A 22853-nucleotide genomic window follows, 5' to 3' on the forward strand; every position below is an offset into this window, starting at 1 on the left:
TAAATTGCTATATTTAAAAAAAAAAAAAGTTTTATTCTGGAACTTTCTAAACAAAACATTTAGATCCTTCCTTCCACAATGAATTTTTTACTTTGCAGTTTAATGAAAGCAATTTGTATTACAAATTTGGATTGGAAAGCTAAGAAAAAAAGATTAATTGCAGTTGCATTCAACCCCTGACCTGTAATCTTCTTTTTTATTGCACACTAGCTGAAAAATCAGCTTTTGAAAGCTTTTAAAAGCATAATTTTATAATCTTTTAAAAAAATAGTAATGTAAAATGAAGTATGTTTTTAGCTGATCTTCTCCCATAGCAGTATTTCCCTCCCATACTTATGTGGGTTATAAAGACAAATATTTATTGTTTGCAGTACATACAGAATGATAATTTCATTGACAAATTAAAAAAAAAAAAAAAAAGATGTAAACAATTGCATTGGTTTCTTCCCATTTTCCCATTATTATCTCACCTGAAACATATCAAATCCTCCTCTTGGTAGTTTCCAAGAAAAATAGACTGTATTTTCTTCTTGCCCAAACACCTGTAAATCTGATGGTGGATCAGGATCTGAGGTAAAGACAGGAGTGGATGCAAAATTTACTATCAAAATAATCTATATTAATTTGAAGGAAATTAACATCTACAGAAGTCATTGCTGTAATTCATTATTTTATAGTTTAGTGTAGAACCAGATTTAATTTTGTACTTAAGAAGAATATAAAATAAATTAAATTAATCTCTACATATTAGCAATAGAATGAAAAATAAAATCAATGCTTGTAAATTTTTATGGAAAAGTTATGTCATCCTGATATTACTGCTGATTCAGTTACTGGCAGAATCCCATTAACTACAAAGGAAACTTGTTTGTGTTTTTTGTAGTAACTTTCAAGAATGTTTAGATTGAAAAGAAAGACATATATACATTAATCCAGCCACTGCTAAGATGCATTGATTTAATAAGAAAGAGCTTTTCTTAGACAATACCTTAAGATGTAACAACCCTAATTATCTGAAATCATGAAAAGTTACTAATAAATCATGAACCTACAGGTGCTAATCTTGAGGATGGTGGGGTGACTTCTTTTTAATCCATTGGTTGTCACAATACTGATTAAGAAATCAGTGCCTGGCAGAAGACTCTCAAATTTGTACATTCTACAAAGATTAAAAAAAGAGATTGTGTTCTTTAGGATTTTTAAAATGTATGTATCTTTATATGTTAATTCTTTATAGTGTTATGGATATTATTTACACATGATGTGTGTATACATGTATATGTATTGTCAGTCAAAAACTATTTTAGTATGGTAAAATCTTAAATAGGATGCATCATGCTATGGTTCACAGCAAGTGAACTAGAAACTCATAAAAGATTATATTAAATCAAATCCAGAATGAAACACAGATTCTACTGGTGCTCACTCCAGTGCAGTATTTTGTTTGCTCTTCTTTGCACAAACACATCATATGGGATTTGTAATTTGTTTAAAAATGCAATTCTTAAAATAATCTTTTTTTCACATGGGTATAGTAATGTATATCAACTAAAAAATCAAATACATATCACATGTAAGTAACACTGCAGGCTACTTATTTTAAATACACGAATACAGTGAAACATCTTTTTTGAGTTCATGTCAGTTATTTTTTTAAATGTAATCCTCATACCTTACACCAGAAGGTAACATTTTCTCCTCATTGAAGACCTTACTGTTTATTGAAATAACATATCCATCAAACATATTTTGGGCTGGTGGCCAGGTAACAGTTATTGATTCAGAGTCTCTGCTATAGTTCAGATATTGAACTGCGCTTGGTACTGTGTGACAATAAAAAAAATGCATTACTTTTAAAATAAATTTTAAATACATTATTTTATGACAGGACTCATGTCATCAGAATGCAATGAAAACTCCATGAAAATTATGTCATGTCCTTGCTTATCCAAGGACACACAGACCAATACCACTGCAGTAATGTGTATAGGGACTTCTGTTATCCACGAGATCCAGAGCCAAGCTGCTTGCTGCTCTGTAATGCAGTTCTGACATCACTGATGTAGAGTTCCTCAAAAATGCACAATTCCTCAAGAAAAGAAATGTCAGTATAAGAGGTAGCATACTGGGCTGAGACCAAAGTCCCCACTAGCACAGCATCTTGTATTGAACAGTGGCCAAAAGTGTGTATACGGAAAAGCAAGACTTGCACAGAGTGATAATCCCCTTCAGTAATCTCCCAGACTGCAGTCTGCAGCCCAAGGATTTCCTGAGCCAAAGGTGATTTCTGTGAATTTAGTAAACCTCAGCAGACTTCTCTTTTACACGTGTTCAGTCTCCACTTGAACCTATGACCACAATCATCACGGAAAATATCACGTGGCCAGAAGTTCTGCAACTTATCTACAAATTTAATAAACAGCCATTTCCTTTTGCTTGTTTTCTACTTGCTTTCTTCTAGTTTCAACTCCTTAGTTCTTGCAAAGGAAATGTCAGTGAATTATAATTTCTTACTCGCTCCATAATTACCTCTCCATGACTTATCTTCTCACAAATGATTTTACATTACATCATTGTTCCTGTATCAGTTTTAGCTCAGTGGTTCCTTAAATGCAAAACATTACGTATCTTTGATCACACTTGCTGCTCTCCTATGAATCTTTTCCATTGCATCTACGATACTTTACTTTTTCACATTAGGGACCTATTAGAGGAAAATATAACATGCCAGATCCAACAGCCTGAGAAGCCATGTCCCCAGCTCCAACCAGCAGCAAGGCTGAGGCTGTATTCCCAGCAGGCACACGCACACAGAGCACACATATACACCACATATATACACAATATACATGGCCGGCCACACAGATCACAGACAGACACTCGGAGCACTCATACGAACACAGACAGGACCAATGGCCTCATCCTGCTCCCCACTCCTGCTGAGAATGGAGGTCCACTAGTGAGAATACTTATATACATATGTACAAGGTGGATCTCCCCAGCAGTTGGGCTCAGACACTCAGTCTGCCCAGTAGATGCCCCTGGATTCCCATCTCTCCAGTTGCTGGCACACACACAGAGATGGCCAGGACTTCCCAGGTCCCAACAGGTGACCCCCGCCCCGTGCTCTCGCCACTAGAGACACGCAGATGCTCTCACTCCCAGAGCTGGCCCACCCACCCCCTTGCTCCCAGGCCACTTGCCCTACCCACCAGCCCACCCAGCTGGATCTCGCTAGCAGTCACGCACTCACCCACACACCCGTGCTCACTCTAGGTGCTGCATCGCAGACACAAGGGCCCTCTGACTCACGGGCCAGCTCCAGCTGCTGCACTCACGGTCCTGTACACACACACGCACAGAGAACAGGAAGGAGTTAGAAAGGGGTTTAATAAGACAGGACAGATTGTGCTGATCAGGTGCAGGGCACAGTCAGACAAGCAAATCATTTACATGTGATGAGTTGTTTTTATCCCCTTACCCCTATATTCTCCCACATTTGTTCTTCCCCAAATCACCTGATGCCCTCCCTTTTCCTGCCTTTGATTCCTCCCTTACACGCCCCATCGTAAGTCCTGTGTGATCCCAAACTGCTTTTCCTGGCATCCCATAACATGTCCTACACCCCTAGGCAGTAACCCCCCCCTTAGTCCAAAAGGTGATCCAGAGAGCTCCTCCTGATGACTGTCTTGATGGGCTCCGCGCCTGGACACAGGGCCTGAGGGTCTCCTGAGAGCCCTGGGAAGGACCTGGACAGGGTGTCTGTTCCTTGGGAGGCTGTAGTTCGGGCTCCCGCCTGCCACTGTGTTCCTCTGGGCTTGTGGAGATGGACCTTTGAATGGCTCCTGTGATGGGCCTGGCAGCAGTCTGGCAGGGTATAATTTGGGGTCCCCTTCTTGCCATTGCCTCTCTGCGCTCCTTTGGGGGTGTGCAGGTGAACTGTTATCACTGCATGCTGTATTCAAAAGGCAAGAGTACCTGGACTCCTATAGATAATATGGTGATATTTTCTGTTTTGTAACATCCCAGCTGCTTTTTACTTTGCTGCTGAGCTACATGCTGATTTTTTCATGGAACTACCCATCGTATTCTCAAGATACTGCTCCAGAGATGTAACAGTCAGCTCGGAGCTGACCATATATGCATGAAGTTTGGGTTATTTTTGCCTTGTGTATAACTTTACGCTTATTTAAACTGAATTGCATCTGACACTAACGTGTAGCCACTGAGGCACATATGGTCTTTTCCACAGTTACTCTTTGCTAGTTCTCATCCTTACTACCCTGACTAACTGTACATCAGCAAACTGTTACCTCTGTGTTTGCTCACTTTTCTAGATCATTTATGAATGTTTTGGACAGAACAGGTCCCAGAAATCATCTGACAACCTCCCTCTACTGTGGAAACTAGTTTTATCTTCTATTTCCAGTTGTTAGGTCAATTTAAAAGACTGGCTACTTTTTTAAGCGCCACAGTAAGGGAATCTCACTGGCAGGTTTTTGGAAATCCACAAAGCATACATCAATTGCATCTCCCTTACCACATGTTTGATGACTCCTTGAAAGAATCCAAAGATGTTTTTGAGGCATACTTTTCCTATACTAGTAAAATCCTTCCTTGTTCTGCCTCTAAACTATAAGATACTATGTAGTTTATTATTAGCTATAACTTTACAACCAAAAAGCAATGCAACAGTGGATGTATTCCTAGAGTCAAGACAGCCTCAGAACCACTGCTGAGTTACTCTGCTAGCCAAGAATAGTGACACTGCTAGTCTAGTCCAGGTTTTATCTAGAACTAACAATCAAAACTCCTTTCTCTCCACACCATTAATTCCCATACCCAAGATGAAGGTACCATTTTCCATTGGAGCAGGATATCTCAGTATCTATGACACTGTACATTACTGGAGAAAGAGCGCAGCTCAGAGACTTTGAACTCTCTTTTAATGTAGTTTCACTGGAATAAGAACATCATGCTTATTGAAAAAAGAAGCAACAGTGAACAGATACAACTCTGAAATTATTATCTCAAGATAGTATGTGAAGGTTACTGGCCACAGTACTCACTTTTTGGTGATATCTGAATAGACTTATTCACAGTGACATCAAAAAGAAGACACATAATTGTGTTACAAGTGAAAGCCTGATACGGACATAGAGGAGAAACATCATTCCAAAAACAAAAGAACCCTTCAGAATGAACATACTTGCTAGAATGAGAAAAAGAAGCAGAAAAATCTGACTTCAAGGGATCTTAATTTAGAAAGGAAAAAAGTAACAATCAGAGAATGGTTTTTAAATGTATAATGGAAGGAAGCCACTAGCAGCTAGGAGAAGAACTGGAACAGAACAGAACTATGCTGCTGAGAATCAAATGTCCTAACCCAAAGTAGAACTAAATGTAGAAAGCCTCAAATTTAGTCCCGATGTAAGGGGAGGCCAATGAGAGAATATCATAAAACTAATTCAGTTCTGAACACCTAAGTGTGTTCAAACTCAGCACTGAGGTGAGAAATCAAACATTAAAGAGAAGTCTAAGAAAAAAGATTTTGTTTTCTGTAAAGTTGCTCGCCAGACAGTGTGCAAGTGTCAATTACTGGACCGTACACCTGCTTGAGTCATTATGAAGTTCACATTGGTAGTTCATCATACGCTGTAACCGTATTCAAATTCTTAAAGGACACAACCAGTCAAAGAATAAGGAAAATAATAATGAAAGACAATAAGGAGAAAATTATGAAAATGATTGAATTGCTTTTCTCTAAGACAAAAATAAAATTCAAGAAGAAAGCAAGACATATAGATGGAGTAAAACAAGTGCTGAATTTGACAACATTGTGGTCTCACCTGTCTCTATTTCCTTTGTCACAAAAATACTGTCTCTGAAACCTTCCTTTTCTGTTCGAATTGTAAAGTTGTACAGCTTACCAGGAGTAAGGTTGGAAAATGTTGCTGTTTCTTGCTTGACCTTCTGGACCTAGAAATCCAAATACAGTTTTCACAGAACTGCTTGCAAAATTTGCTTATCTTATTTAAATGGTACCTCCACCTATTTTAATGGGAGATAGAGCTTTTAACTTAACCTCTGATTACTTAATAGAAGACTTCGAAAAATAACTGCATTGCCTATACACAAGTGGTCTTTTAAAAAACATACCCTGAAAGCACTCTCACAATTTGTACATGTAACTTCATATTGCTGAAATTCTCCATCAGCACGGTCCCAAGCAATCTGTATTGAAGTGTCTGTAACGTTACCTTCTCGTACATTGAGTGGAGCTGCCAGACCTGCAAAAGGACATAAAACATATTACTGTTCAATCTGGCTTTGTTCAATCCAACACTTACTATATCTCCTGTGGAGACACAGAAGTGAAGACAATCGGTAACAGATTCAAACAGATAGAGGGCAAAATCTGATCTCAGATGTGCAAATACACTGATATTCCAAAATATAAAAATGGAAAAAGAACAAAGAGATAATAATGCCACTGTTTAAAGAAAATTGCTTGCTTGTTTATCTTAAAACTACATGGGGCTGAACATGCATTTTTCACGGAGGATAGAGCTGGCATTCCTAGGTGGGAAAGTCCTCCAAAATTATGTTAATCCCTCCAATACCACCACGATAGTGCTCAGAATGTACCTAAATTTTGTCAAACAGCTCAGCAAAACCAAGTAGACCAGGCAAGACAAATACATTTTATCCCTAATTAGTATAGCCTTGTATGATACAATTCAGATCACGTTATAGAGAAGCTTCCGCTCTTCTCTGCATCTCTTTCACTCCCACCACAGCTGTTTCTGGCTGGAATGTACCAAAATTTACACTTTTTCTAAGAAAAACTGTATACATGTGAGGGGTCAGTATTTTTTTTTTGTCCAAGTTTTTGGGGCCCCCAGGAGAGACAGACCAAAACTAGGTTGTCTAAGGCAGTTTCATACTAAGTTTAGGAAATGCTTTCATAAGAACAATCGAAGCCCAAGTTTTTATCAAAACTATATTTTAAGAAAAATCAGCTTTCAAGGTTTTCTCTATTTGGGGAAGAATTTTTCTGTCTTGCCCTCATTCTCCTCTCCTTTCTTCCCTGCTTCTTTCTTTCCTATCTTAATTTTTCCTTTTATAACATTTCTACTTTGAAAGAAACAGAGCAGAAAAGAATTTCAAAGGAAAATGATAAAAAAGAAAAAGAAAAACTTTTGGAAGTATAATTAATAAAAAACAGGAAAGTGAAAACACAGAATTTCAGCATGTATTTTTAAACATTTTTAAAGTTCTTATTAAAATTCCTTTTTTAAAAGCCTTGCTAGAAGAAGTCCCCTTCCCATGATACTTTTTTAAAAGTCTTTGTTATTGAATTTTCATCTTGGAAAATGGGAATCTCAATGCTTTTATTATTTGCTTAAAGATGCAACAGGAGGAATAAACTTACTAATTTCAAGACACAGAAGTAACTCCATTGATACTCATCTTCTTGTCTAAAATAAATGGTCAAAATGTGTCTTGTTTCCCACAAGGGCAACATTTTAATACAGCCTAAATTCCTGAAATACTTGCTAGACATTTTATAGACTTGATATAAGAAACACAATTTAGAAAGTTTTGAAATTATAAAGGATGATTATAGCCTTGTTTAAAAAACAGCTAGTGTTAGTATAATTATTAATTACTTACACAGATATATCAAGGTGATTTTTAAAAAGCCGGTCCTTCTACTGCACTGAAATAAAAATAAGTTTACAAATCAAAATTTAATATGGTGCAATTTTATAGGAATAAACTTAAAATACTCACATGTTTTTACACCAGATACATGGTAAAAGGAGCTCAACATTTTTCCACTTTTTGTAGAAATGCAGAAATCATATTCTGTTCCTGCAGTAAGGTTTTCAATTATTATTTTACCATCGCCTTTTAAAACGAATGTCTCATTAGGTCCTCTTTTACTTGTAACATATATCCCATCAAATACTCCAATATCAGGCATGCGAACAAATAATACCACAGCATTGCTATAAAGCACATAAGGAACTACAATTTGAACAGGCTTGGGCTCTAAAAGAAAAAAAAGAAAAAAGAATCATATTCTGTTCCTGCAGTAAGGTTTTCAATTATTTTACCATTGCTTTTTAAAACGAATGTCTCATTAGGTCCTCTTTTACTTGTAACATATATCCCATCAAATACTCCAATATCAGGCATGTGAACAAATAATACCACAGCATTGCTATAAAGCACATAAGGAACTACAATTTGAACAGGCTTGAGCTCTGAAAGAAGAAGAAGAAGAAAAAAAAAATTGCCACACGCTAAATCAGCTGAAAATAAATTCAATGAAAGCCACACAATAAATCTGAAGCAACTGCCCTGAGAAATATGCTTGCTCAGTGCAAACAAATGGCTATTATAATAAAACATGTCCTTGCTCAGGAACAACAAACAACCTGATCTTTTTAAGTGTTTATTACTGGCATCCTGAAGCATTTGACAAATGATTTATGAATCAAAGCAAGTTAGGCTTCCAAAGGTATCAATGAATTACCTTTTCAACCACAAGTGCACCAAGAAGGTAAGTCAGGATAGCTGAAAAATATACAGAAATGTACATGTGGACAGGGAGATGAGCATGGAGAATGAGATACATTTGATGGATGCAATATTGGTGTGTTTAGTTTTCTTCCCTTACAGCTGGCTCTGACAGCTGTGAAAAATCCCATCTAGAATTTTGTCATCTATGCCCTGAATGAGGTATTAAATCTAATCCTATATAAAAAATTCTGAAAAAGACTAAGCCTGCTACCTTCCAAAATACTGTAATCATTTAGAAAAAATTACAGTACAGCATTTCATATATCTGTAACCTGACAGCTGCAGCCTTTATATACCACACGTATAAGTGAATCCTGCCCATTCCTTTCACATATGCAAAAATGTATATTGTGCCAAAAGCATTTCAACATCTTGGTAAATTATAACTAGCAGGAAAGACCCTTCTATAAACAATGTAAAGCTTTTACCTTTCAGCTACTACTACTTCTAACTCTTAAAATTTTTTCCCAGCACCCTCTCATCAATAGCAGGGTAATTTCCCTCTCACGATTCACAAAACACTTAATACATCTCCAAAAATAAAGTCTGTTTCAACCATTCCAATATTTTGTTACTTCACTGGAAATCAATGATTCACTCGATTTCTTCTGTCAGTGGGACCAGGATTCCCTGCTATGGTCCTCACCACAGTTAAACAACATTCAGTAGTACCAATGTGTTTCCCAAGGCTACACCTCTTTGAAAGTTAACAGCATCTGCTTTGCTGTTAACAATTAGGATTGGATCGGTACACTTCACGTGCAAGTTTTGATCCTTGGCTATTAAGCAAATTGACTTGATCTACCAAATCCGTTAGATGATAGTAATGATAATGAGACTGATAGTTGTGACTATTATAGTCTGTAGATTCCACTGTTAAAAGATATCTTACTTAAAGTGCATTGAATGGTCTTCAGTTCACTCATATTTCCATTATTCACACTTGCCACCGCTATTTCATAATCCATTCCAGGAATTAGGAGATCAATCTTAAATTCTTCTGTATTGTTTACTAAAAACTTCATAGTGTCACCTATCTCTGCATTGGGTTTCACTTGAATGTAGGATTCCTGACCCTCTTGTGGCAGCTTCCAGTGGAGGATTACACTCTCTTCTTGTACATCCTCTGGGTGAATATAAACAGCTGTAGGTGGGCTGACAGCTTGATCGAAGAAAAAGATGTCAGTATAAAACCACAGATCAAACTTACTATCAATTTACAATCACTTCCCAATGATGCCTTTTGGTTTATCTTTTCTTCTAAAAATTCCATGATTTTAAAAGTACTAATTCATTTAATTATTTCTTAAAATAGTTTGTAGACAACTACCTGTTACAGGCAGATTCTGCTTTCTGTTTTCTCATAACAAATAGGGACTTATTTTACGAGCATATTCCATTCTATTGGACATACAGAGAGTAACAAAAGTTGACACCATCTGAGTCACAGTATCTATGATCAGAAAAATAAATTAATCTGCCTTCACCTACATAATCTGAGACATGATGGTAACGTTTCTACCTTGCTAAAATTAAATATGCTAACCATAAATATTTATAAAATAGGATGTCGCTTCTTTAGCACATATTAATGTGCTGTAATTAAGTAAGTGAATAAATAAATAAAGGGATAGGTACGTTCACGCTTTTGGAAGGTTCTGAAGGTTAGAACCAGTAAACAGAGAATATAGAAAAGAATTGTCCCGACTTTCTCCCCAATACACGCCAACAAACCGCAATCAGTATGTTGCCTTAAAAATAATTTTGTGCCTTGTATTTTCAATTGAAACTCTGTCTAGTGAAATAAAACAACTGGAAAATTGATACATCACCTGTTGTGATTAATACAGGCTCCTCATGGCAGCTGAGAGTTCCTTTCTCTGCTACGTTCTGTAAATATACCCGATACTGATGATAAGGTTTTACATTTCCTATTACTACTGAAGTCCTGTTTTTTTCAACTGGTAACTGTTCCCAGATGTTGGTTTCCGTATCCAAAATGTTGACTAGGTAGTAATGAAAAGCACTGGATGAACGCTGTGGAGGCTTCCACTTCAAATGTATTTCTGCAGATGAAACATACGTAGCCTCTAACTTCTGGGAGTGCAATGGCCCTATTGAATAAGATTAGGAAGAGAAATAGGATAATAGCTTCTGATGCCTTTTACCAATAACTTTTTTTTTTTTTAATACAGCCTGAAAAGCTAATAGTACACACTTAAATACATGTTAAATAGTATCAGCGGAAAACAAACAATGCAACTTTGACAGTGTATCTAATATTGATACACAGAGCAATACCCCTACTCTCTAATTAAGTTTTTTCTGAATCCCCTAGCTCTTTATGTAGAGCTCAGTCCCCACTTAGGTCCTCTCTTGTATTTCAGTCAGATCAGAAACATTGCCCAAGACAAATGGTATGAATTACCCAAGTTGTTAAAACCTGGTCCTAATGAATTAGATGGCAAAATATACTAAATTTCAAAAAGTTTAAGTGTTCAATGCACACTGTTTTTATCAATCATCTTAAAACAGTTCTTCACATGTTTCCTACACCTCTTCCAACAATTCAGTCACTAGTCTAATTAGTAAATCGTGTTAATTTTCCCTGCCTGGACAATTATGTTTCTGTAGATAGCAATGTTGCAGCTGAAAACCTGATTTCAGAGGTAAAACACATATTTGCTTCTCTTAGGAGAAAGCAGAAATATCTTTCCTTCGTTATAGAGGCAACTTGCATTACAAGGTCTTATATACAGAAAACAAACCATCAGATTAGGGAGCAGAGAAGCTGGCAGCCCAGGGGATGAAGAAGTGAACTGTACAAAATGTACTTGCTGGAGAAAAGGAACAGCTTCTTTCCCCTAAACTAAAACCTGTATTTTGTTCTGACTAAGAAAATGGACCTCTGACTCATATTTGGACTGCCTTGCCAGAATTGGTAAAAATGTTAGGGCAGTATGTTTTCCTTAACTTCTGAAAATCAGAACATTTTCCCAGTACCACAGAAACAGGAACATGAAGAAAATTTGCACCTAAAACTGCGTCCATGAAGTAGTTTTACCTTGAGGACATCTCCATTTGATCACCTTTAGATGCAAAGGTATTTTTCATCTCTACCAACTGGCAGGTTTCATTTGGCTTCATTCAGCTAGACTTTACTAGAACACAAGTTAATTTGTTCATGAATTTCTCTTACGCCATACTGCATCATGCAGCATGCCAAAATACAACGTATTTTTAAACCATAAAGCTTGTCTTAATCTTAACTGCACATATACAGGGATACCTCCGCTCATTCCAACAAATCTTTTACTTCAGATTGGAAAGTATGCTTCTGCATTTCACCAGCATGGCCAAAAAATACCTTACTGCTACTCTGACATCCAGCTTTAACTTTGGACATCAGTAGGAATCCTGTGAGTAAAATTATGGTAAGAATGAGCTTTTAAAATATATGTCACAGAAACAGAATTTGTAGCTGGCTTTCTGCTTGCAGCCACTGAAAACTCCTGAGCTTTTCCTCATCAATCCCAATAAAGCATTGTAGCACAAAAGCAAAATGAAGATGTTGGAATCCACTCTGCAAACTGGTAAATCCTGGATTCAGAATTCATGTTCAGAATTATTTCTATTTTCAGACAAAATAGCATCACAAGGAACAGTGTAATTAAAAGAAAAATATAAGAACTGTATGATTATCTGATTATCACTGCTATTTATTTTTGTAACTTACTTGTTTCTACCTTCAGAATTGGACTTAAGATAGTCTGTGTCCCTTCTGGGTTCCTTGCTGCTAATAAAAAACTATAGCAAAGGCCAGGAGACAACTGCACAATTTTTGCCTGAGTTGTATTCACAGGCAAGTTCAGAATGTATGGTTTCCACTGATCAAAATAGTACTTAATTATAAGTGCAAAGCCTGACTTAAGCCGCATGTCCATATCACTCCACATAAATACAGCTTCAGTTGTCTTGACATCACGCACACTAAATGTGAAGTTTTCTGGTACCAGAGGTACTGAAAAAGAACAGCAAAAATGAAAAAAAAACATTGAAGATCATGAAAACCTTTTTCTATTTATATTTGTATCTTCAAAGATGAAGGTAATTGGGGGAAGGCTTTTAAAAATAAATGCAAAAGACTGGAAAAAATATAGTTACATTCATATTCACAAATATATGGTAGCTGTATATAGCAGAAAAACCCTGTGAAGAAATAGTCTGGACCAGTGGGATCTCTCTGAAGGGCATAGCAGTCCGTTTCGTTTTCTGGTATCATTGACAAAGTTGAGATACCAGCCTTTAGAAGATAAGGAGATCTATCTGTCCACGAGAGCCGACCTTCTTCCTACATTGAAAAAACAGAAATAAAAACCCCATGTATTTTTACATTATATTTATGAATTATTAAGGCTTTCCTCATTGCAAGTATATCTCCTAAACATCCAAAATTTACATACTCCATTTATGCAAATTAATTGTATAGGAACATTTTGAATAAAGTAAATATTTCAGTGTAAAATTCTATCCCTTCTATTACAAAAGATTACAAGGTAATAATATCGTATCATGTCATATAAGCCACATAAGGCTAGAGTGTTTGATCATTACAAACAAACCTTTAAAAATCACTATTAATCAAATAATCTAATAATAATGAATGGATAATTTTCTAAAAATGTTAATCACTTTAAAAATATTCAGTCAGTCAAAAATATACATAAATTCCGTCTGAAAGCAAAAATAGTTTAGCTGAAAAAAATCCAGGTCTGGATTCACAATCAGATAAGGAAATGCTATCTTTTCCCCTTTCTCCTATTTGCTGGTAGCTTGGCAGTTAGGACACTCACTCACACCTGACTCCAAGTTTCTAAACTTCAGTTTCTCCAGCAGAGCTCTACAAATACTAGACCAGGGCAACATGATATTTTGGAGGAAAGATGCTTGTAGAATATGCTTACAGCACTGCAATGCAGACCCCTCTAGTGGGAGACAGGTTTCAGTTTGCACTGCACTAACATATACTAACATCTACAGGGATTAATAAAAAACCCAACACATTTATGCACATTTATTATCATTGGAGCACTCTCAGGAGGTATACTAGCATACTGTTTTCAGGCATAGCAAGTCTGTGGTCCTACAATCTAAATAAATGCTTTAAGTATTGTAATGGAGAAGAGTTGAGGTACCACCATAATTTTAAGACTTGCATTGCTTTTCCATTTTGTTAAAGATATTCAAAAGGAGGGAGGGGGAAGAGGAAAATGATCTTTTTTCCATTTCTTTGAGAAAACAACAAAAAATCACGTTGGTTGAGACTAGCCTGTTTTTTTCAATTCATCCATTGAACTGAAAAGAATCAAATGAAATTCCGTGATGTCTTTCATTTTCCCAAGAGAGTGAACAAGATTTTCAATGGTATGAAATAATTCAGCCTGACTTTCAGGAGGACTGGTGTGTCTAGCCTGCTGTTTTGAAAATACTATGTAAATCAATGCCTATCTTCTTCTTATGCTGGTCTTCCTGGGCAGAGTTAACTACAAGCACAGGAAGCCACAATATACTACTATGATACAAACCTCTGTAGCAAGGCTTGTAAGAGAACCTCAGCAAATAGTCTTTGGCTACCTTTTCCACTTCCTAACAGAGTGTCAGGACAGACATGTGGGTATCACCGAAGCGCTCCATTCATCCTTGCCCAGCTCACTGACCTACATCTCCAGGGTCCCTGTTGTCTTTCACAGGAATGCTCACCCTCGTCAGGAAGGGTTTGAATGCAGATACAGAACAAAAGAGGGTTAAAGAAGGAGAAACTGTGAGAATGCAAATGCTACAGAACTAATTTTGCTCACAATGTTGCTAATTTTTATCAGTGTCACAGTGCTTGGCAGTTTTCCTAAGGCTGCTGAAATCTTCTGAGTAGGTTATAGTCTCAACATTTTTTCATAGAACATTTCAAGTCCCATGGGTACTGGGAGAAAAGAACTTGAAAACAGAAATTTAACTCCCTAATGGTTCAAATATGAAAGAGAAAGCAAAAATAATTGAATCCATATTTTTTATTTCAGATTTTAAACAAGTCCTGCAATTCCTAGCATATGTCCCATGATCTTTGAACTCCTGGGGTAAGTACAATTTGGTGCAAGTACAATTTGGAGTTCTTGTAAGGTGAGAGCAAATGACAACAATGACACTTAGAAGGACTTCAACATGTTCATACAGTACTTGAACACACTAATTAAGTACAAATATTTAGGAAAGAAGTGCTTGAAAAACAAGCATTTTATTATTATCCCTTGCTACTCTTAAAACAAGGTACTCATCTAGTTCATTTAACTGACCAGACTCCCACAAACATAAAAATGCATGTAATGATTAAACAGTTGACTAACAGTCAAATTCCAAACTGGCAATTAACTCTTTTCTGTGTAATCAGAGTTTAAAAAGAAAAAAACCCCACCTTTCTAGCACTCTTTCCAACATGCAAAAATATTATGCTTTCATGGGACATCTACTTCTGGCAGCCTCTTACAAATACTACCTTATTTCCAAAATACCAAGTTCGTTACAATTAGTATCACTATGGTGTAAAAACTACAGCAATTCTAAAATCTCATGCATAAAACAATATTACGTGTAAAATGCATATATTACTGGTGCTTTACTAACCAGGAAGGTTAGAGTGTTTCTCTAACCACAAACCTAGACAGGTTTGTGTTTCCTCAGTTTGCATGTTATCCCACTCTGACTTGTTTGTGTAGCCCCATTAAGTTTTTTAACAGAGTCTGCAAAAAAGAAATTTTCTGTCTATGACATGTTTACCACTTACTTCCTGCCTTTATAAATGAAGTCTACTTTGTTTTTACTGATTTTCATAGCACTTCTTTCAAAATTAATTTGACCAAAATGATATTAAAATTAAATTTCAGAGCGTAGATTTCCCAAACCAAAAATCAGTGGCTTTCTCCCAACCTTCTGATACTTACCACAAAAGAAGGTTTTGCTATGCCTAATCACAGGAGTCTGGATCCCACATTTCTGGCAGAGGGTCTCCTTCTTTCTGAGAGCTTCCCCAATACTTTTATTTATCTCTGTAGCTGTTCCCAAATCACACACCACACCACATAGCAGAGCTGGCATTAAGAACCTTCATATCCCAAATATGAGGAACAGGAAACTTTTTACAAGAAATACGTTGCTCTCATTCATTCTTCCACTGGCCTATCCAGCAGCCATACTGGACAGACCTTGCTAAGCTCAACACTCAACATTTTAGACCTGCATGAAAACTGAGAAAGCCAACCCCAGGCTTTGATATCCATAGTAACATACTTGGAGAGTAAGACTTAAAATCTGGCAATGCAGCACCACCTACAGGCAAAACAATATCCCTGTGAAGTACTCACAAAAAAAGAAAAATTAAACAGGTTATGTAAAAAATATGTCTCTTTCCAAGCTACGGCCTGCTAAATATTTTCAGTATTTCTAAACAGGAAGAAATAATGATTCCTCTTCCAACTACTAATAACTATACAAACAAATAACCAATTTACTGTGTAGCATTTTTTATGCCAAAGAATCGGGCTCCGTACATCAAAATTCTCCTGCTTCCATATATGTAATAGCAAAGAAGATAGAATAGACTGACCTTTAGGTCATTAAGACCTGTCCATAACATGATTATTTGACTAACTGTCTGGAGATAAGACAAAATGAAACCATGTTCTTCTTCACTCCCTATGTCAAGAAGATGCGCCCCTTGTGAAGTCGTTTCACAGATTTCTTGCGCCACCTTCCACGGCTTGCTGTCCTTACCCATTCGATAGCAGCTGCTTTGGAATGCCACCCACCCTTGGGAACAGGTGCCTATAGGTGAACAAGGACAGGATTTTAAAGATATTCTGTACCATTCATGGCAGTGGTACAGCTTAAGAATTTTTATAATTACACAGATATTTTGATGACAATAGCATTTGATTAATTCACAATTGCAACCCCCCCCAAAATTCAGTAATTATGAATCAACACTCCTTCAAAATCCTGAGTGTCTTAACAAAATCTGATTGACTGAATTAAAGGAGTATCAACTACAACCTACTGAAGCAAAAAAAAAAGACCCATTAATTTTTATCCTACTCTAGGAAAAAAATCATTCTTTAAGCTTAGCTTCTGATGGCTCATTTTTTAAATTTCAAAATTGAAGTTAACAAATCATTTCTTTTTAATAGTTTCCTGAGTTTAGGAAAATAATCATTTCCTTGAATTTGAGCCTATATAATCCTTTCATTTGTGTTCCTAAATTTAAAGATTTTAAGTTGCATTATCAGAGTAGCACATTTAAAGGAATGAAGTTACAAAATTAAGCTGTAACATCCTCAGAATCCTACCTCTTTCACAGCACTTCTAACAAAACAGTGTAGCTAGATTAGCCACTCAGCAGTACAAAACCATCACTTCAAACGCTGGCAAAAAGCATTCCATATCCTTACTAAATTCAGGATTTTCCCCGCCTTTTCACTAAAGCTGTATAGCAAATTTGATCCTTACACTCATGTAATTACAGTGCTTAACTTCAACATTCACTTGACTCTGTTTTACACTGTAAAAAAATGTAGTTGGCTTAAAATATTTGCACATACAAATTTGAATTCTTGCTCCTAAAAATACTAGGAAATACTAACTAGAAATAACTTTTCTATGTCACTAACATTCAATTTTTTTCAGCTTTCTAGAAAAGAAATAATCCACACCTGTTAAAAATTGTAAAATGGAATACAGGCTTTTACAATTTACTCTTAAACCTAGAAAATATGCAGTGCTTCCTTGCATTCACTGTGACTACAACAAACTCTAATACATACCTGTTTCAGCTTGAACATCCAGCGCTTGAGACACATTTATAAATTCAAGATGTAATTGTTCAAATATAAACTTAAATGTATATAAGGTGGCAGGTGCCAAATTACTCCATACAAAGAATCCACTGGTTTTTTTTATAAACTGAGAAGTGTCATTCAGTGAAGCTGAAACTGAAAATTCTTTGGTCATTGTACTCCAATTAAAAGACACTGTAGTAGCTGTCACAAATGTTCTGATGTCATTTTCTGAAATTCCACCTAGTAGATCAAGAAAAAATAAATACTGTCTTTACCACAAGGGAATAATTAGCTCAAAGTTTTATTGCATCAATATTATTATTCTTTTTCTTTTAAGAAGTGATGAGGGATACACACATTAGGGAGAGAAAGGTAGTATCAAAACAGAAAATGTCTTACTGAGAAATTAAGTCACGCTCTTCTTTATTGTCATGCTATGTAAACTTATGTGTGAAGCAACCAGAAATAAAAGTGCACAGTTTAAGGAGTGCTTAACTGTAAAAGTACATACTTTGCTGGAATACCAGTTATGTAATAGATGTCAAGTGCAGTAACACATGCATGTGTTATGAATTATTTCCTGTAGCTTGCTGAATGTACTTTCAGCAGAGTCAATGGCTGCTGCAATGTTTTCAACTTACTATGTATTTTTCCCAGTGATGTTGTTTGTATTCAGATCCTAGACTATTCCAAAGCTAGTATGAGCTTGTAATGTGTACAAAGGTAATGCCATAAACTATTTTAAAGCGGTTAACAAAATTAAGATTAAAAGGCCCTTTCATTCTAGTAACTGGTGGGACTTGTGGTCCTGAACATATTTACTGCTATAAATGATGTTTTTATATGTTCAGTGGCTAGACTCACAAATTCTTATACTAAAAGTCTGTCCCACTTAGTCACAATATTAAGATCTTCAAGGTACTCATTAACCCTTTTTAAAGAGGGACTGTCATAAAGTGGAAACAAAAATATTTAGTATTTTTAATTTATATGACAATCACAACCCTACATTGATATGAAATTGCCAGGCTTTAAGTAACTTCCTCCATCATCCTCTTTTATAAATCTCTTCTCCTAGAAGTACTGTAGTATCGCAAAGCCCATAACGTTTAAATATCTCCCAAACATTTACATCAGTCCATATTGCAGAATTGTTACACTAACCAAATTAGTTACATAAAATTGTTCCTTCTACTCTTCATGGTTGAAAACATACATTGATGCGAAGTTTCTAAATACACCAGTAAGCTTCAGATTTCAGCCCCTACTTCTTTAATCTTCAGTATTAGACCAACTATAATAATGCCAAAATATTTTTGTGCTACTCTACTTACGTGTCTTAAATGATTTTACAGTTAAGATTCGGCCATTTTTTAGAGATTGTATTGTAATATCATACTTCTTATTTTCCTCAAGCAGAATTGTAGTACTGACAGGTTTCTGTTCAACTTTAGAAATGTTTCTTACATTCTGCAAGTTAAAAGAATTTCTGGATATAGTGAAAGTAATAAAGATACAATTCATAAATGATCTATGAAGTTTTTAAAAGGGTAGCTTATATTGCAGCATGTCAAACTTAAGGCTGCAGTTAAACTGCAAAATACCCAATGCATTTAAAACAAGACCTTTTGGAAATCAAACTGCTAATAACACCTTTGTATTAAAATCCCCATATTTTCTTTAAGTTCCAGAACATCCTGTGCTCAAAGTGTCTGTGCCTCTTCTGGAGAAGTTAGACTCCTCCTTCAAACCACAGTACCTTGAAGAACATGCATACTCTTAACTTTGAACATATGCCTATCTATACTTATTCAACCAGGATACTCAATGGTCTTTTAAGTCCCACTGGCTTCAACAGGACTCTGTAAGAGTGCACATAAATGACAAGAATTACAGAATTCAGTACAAGTTTTCCAAACTTTCTCTTTATTTGCTATTTTACATTATCTTTTTTAAACGAACACACACACACACACAACACACAATGGTATTAACTACTGGTATCTACAGCTTAAATACATATGGAACTACTTATCACTTAGACTGACGAAATTTACTTTTTGACTGAAAGCATCTGCTTGCTGGTATGTTACAATATAATAGTCTGGATCCTCTCCTTTGGGCAATTCAGTCCACTCCATCAAAACTACTCTAGCAGGCTTTTTCACTTGGTCACAGTCTAGACTCTCTGAACCCTGTAACAGAAACATACATGAATGCAACTTAGTAGAAAATGCAGAAAATGTACCTCTAACTAAATAATTAAATTCTGTCAATTTTAACAACTTTTACCTAGACCTTGTCAGCTAGCAACATTTTTTATATGGACCAGTATCACCAGCCCTACTGTGTGACACACAGGGGCTTCATAATTTTTTTACAAGTTCTGCAGGTACAGATTCTATTTTTCTTTCTCTCTCCAGAGGCGGACAAACCATGTCAGTTGACCCAAATATGCCCTACTAGGACAAGAGAAATCTGTCATCATTTTAGAAACAAGGTCAGAGATTTAACTTGCAGTGTACATATTGCAATTACAGGTAGCGGTCAGTCAGGGTTGGAGGTCTCTGTCCAGGAGTTGGAGGTCTCTGTCTTATTCCCACATTACACGGTAAAGACTTTACTGGCATCACTTTCACAGCTTCCAAATATCTCAGAATAAAAAACAGCAACGTTCAAGAGGTAAAGAAATAATTTATTATGCAACTCCCTACCAATCCAATTTAGACATGGCATTACAAACTTGGTTCAGCATTTCAACTTCTTACAGAGGTCAACTCATTCTAGACACTAGTCTTCTGTATTTTTGACACTAGGTTTTTAGTAACTGTACCTGCCTTTGAAGGACTTTGGCTTAGCTCTTTAGAGAAGCAGGTTCCTTCTGTGTTTGAATTTCATTTGGAACCAGAAACTTAGAGGTTGCTTCTATCTAACAGGATAGAAACCTGAATCACACCTCTGAAATTCAGAGAAATTGGGGCATGTAATGCCAATCCCTATCACATCACATTTGTTAAAAGACTGCAGTTCTGTCTTTTAAGTTCCATTTAAGTTCCATTTCTTTATGAATTGGGATGATAAATAAACGCCATCATTTAGCAATGAACTCAAAATGTAGTTCAAAAAACCAAACCAAAACAAAAATCAAATAGGAACCCTAGCACACTAAAATAAAAGTTAAGGTTTTTATTATTATATTACTTTGTGTTGTCCTGTAAAGCAATCTACCACACAAAAAAATGCACCATAAAAAGCAAGAACACTCGGCTCTTCTCTGTTTTTTTAATACAACATACTCTGGAACTCAGTTTGGTTTAAGATAACTTTCTTTAACTAATGAAAAACTAACATAACTATAAATCTATCAAGATCTTAATGTGCAGAGTTAAGATCACACTTTTTAAAGTACAAACTTTATAAAGTAACCTCTATAAACCCTTTGTAAGACAGTACGTACCACCTCTTGGAAGCCCCTGAATTGACATACTACACTAATATTGATGGCATACACGGAAGCGTTTAAAGGAACACTTTTCCAGGAAAAGTAGCAGGCTTTTAATTGATGGGTGTATAGCTGGCTTGTATTGCCTAAAAACAGTCTAGTCCAGAAAATCCAAAGGGTAGGAAAATCTGCTCTTAAAGATAATAAAAAAAATGTATGTTTGCCAATAATTGAATTAACCATGTTTAATAATTTTCCACCATCAGCAATACTGTATGCCATTTTACTGTACATAAATATATATTTCTAGACATAAAAACAAGAACTGAATTTTCAAGTGTACACAGAAATTTTACCATACTTGTATGTGGCAAGAGGTATTTAGAATGTCCCTTTTTGTCGCCAGCACCCTGTTGGTACTTTTTAGGCCTTCACCCAAAGACTGCAGCAATTTAAAAAAAAAATTAAATTGACCACAAAGACCTAAGGTTCAACTCTATCTTCAGGCTAGCTACACACCAGCCAGGAGACCTCACATAAACACTGACTTCTGTTATCAACTACTTCTCAATATATGACTTAAGTAGGCTTCCCAGTCTAAAAAAGAGGCACTTGAGGGGAAATACAACAGAGGTCTACAAAATCTTAAGCAGCCAGAAGAAGTGAGCAGAGATTGATTTTTCATTTTCTTTTCAAGTACAGGAACTGTGAAGGATGAAGTGTAGCTGGTATGCTCCAGATTGAAATTAAACAACAAGAGGCACAAATTAAATATTCTTCACAAAATAAATATTTCTCTGACAAAGCTTAAAACGAGTATTAAAAGGTTCGATGGGCTTCAGAGGCGGCCAGACAAGTTCACAGAAGAGAACTACACTGAAGCTTACAAAACGCACTGCAACTACATCCGTCTCAAGAAGTCCTTAAGCTGCAAATGGTGGGAAACTAACACAGTATAGGTAATTCTCATATTATGCTATTATACAGTCCTCCGCAAGGATCTGCTTATTGCCACTGCTAGAGGTATGATACTGAACTCACTGAAGTTTTTATTTCACCCCATCCTTAAGAGCCAGGCACTCTCAACTACTCTGCAACTGACAGGAAACTTCCCTGACTAAGGCAGATCACAGACTGCTGCATGATGGCTTCCACAAAAAGCAAAAGAGCACTTGTTCTCAAGCTCAAAATGGGCCAGTGCAACTGGACACTACCTGGATATTCCCAAGGAATATACCAGGAGGCTGGGTACCGCAGCAACATTTCACCACTCCAAATACACGGCTCTCTTCTCCAAACGAACGGAGTGGTATTTGTACCAGTAATTGACAGCTTTGAAATCACCTTTGCTGCAAAGCATGTTAAGCTAAGTCTAAAATAAAGACTACACATACAAAAACTAAATATAGGTAAATATGGACTAGACTACCGCGAAGTGTACTAGAAAATGAAGCAGAAAGACACATGTGGTTCCTACATATATTGTTCTTCAATAACAGTCAAATTAAACACAAAAGGGCTAACCCACAAACAGCCGTTTTGGATCAGAAAGTAAAATACTTCGTGCACAAGTACACTTCCTAAAGGCACAGCCAGAGTACACCCCTGGCTCCCAGAATGACCTTGAATTTCCAGCATCCCCCCATGCATGTCTCCGCAGTGTCCAAAAGGTGACAGCAATATTTACACAGCAATATGAGCTAGCTTAGGACTTAAAGATCCTGGGATCTCTTACTTCTTCTGTGGAACAACATTAAACAAGAAGCAGCAGGCAGTAAAGCAGATGAAGGATCTCAAAAGATCTTCCAACCACTTAAATAGAAGGAAGACTGGGAATGCTCAGCAGCAGTAACTGAGAGCTCGCTGTGACTGCTAGAACGACAAAAAAACAGTCCAAATCACAAATCATCAATTTTCAACATTCAGTTTGAATATCT

At 36.3% G+C, this 22853-nt stretch overlaps 2 protein-coding genes across 2 annotated transcripts; both read right to left on the bottom strand.

Annotated features, from left to right (window-relative positions):
* Positions 1-798: 798 nt before the first annotated feature.
* On the bottom strand, positions 799-12961 carry LOC138682490 (tenascin-R-like). The gene is made up of 9 exons (XM_069773420.1): positions 12757-12961; positions 12329-12613; positions 10425-10706; positions 9485-9754; positions 7798-8058; positions 6160-6290; positions 5850-5979; positions 1673-1823; positions 799-1159 (listed from the first exon to the last, which is right to left on the bottom strand). Exons 1-9 carry the CDS (start codon positions 12872-12874, stop codon positions 1033-1035), a joined length of 1755 nt encoding a protein of 584 aa, XP_069629521.1. The 5' UTR covers positions 12875-12961; the 3' UTR covers positions 799-1032.
* Positions 12962-16147: 3186 nt separating this feature from the next.
* On the bottom strand, positions 16148-21133 carry LOC138682457 (uncharacterized). The gene is made up of 4 exons (XM_069773289.1): positions 19532-21133; positions 18809-18944; positions 17460-17714; positions 16148-16464 (listed from the first exon to the last, which is right to left on the bottom strand). The coding sequence occupies exons 1-4, from the start codon at positions 19682-19684 to the stop codon at positions 16148-16150; spliced, it is 861 nt and encodes a 286-aa protein (XP_069629390.1). The 5' UTR covers positions 19685-21133.
* Positions 21134-22853: the final 1720 nt, after the last annotated feature.

Source organism: Haliaeetus albicilla, chromosome 28 (genome assembly GCF_947461875.1).
Source record: "Haliaeetus albicilla chromosome 28, bHalAlb1.1, whole genome shotgun sequence".
Classification (NCBI taxonomy): Eukaryota; Metazoa; Chordata; class Aves; order Accipitriformes; family Accipitridae; genus Haliaeetus; species Haliaeetus albicilla.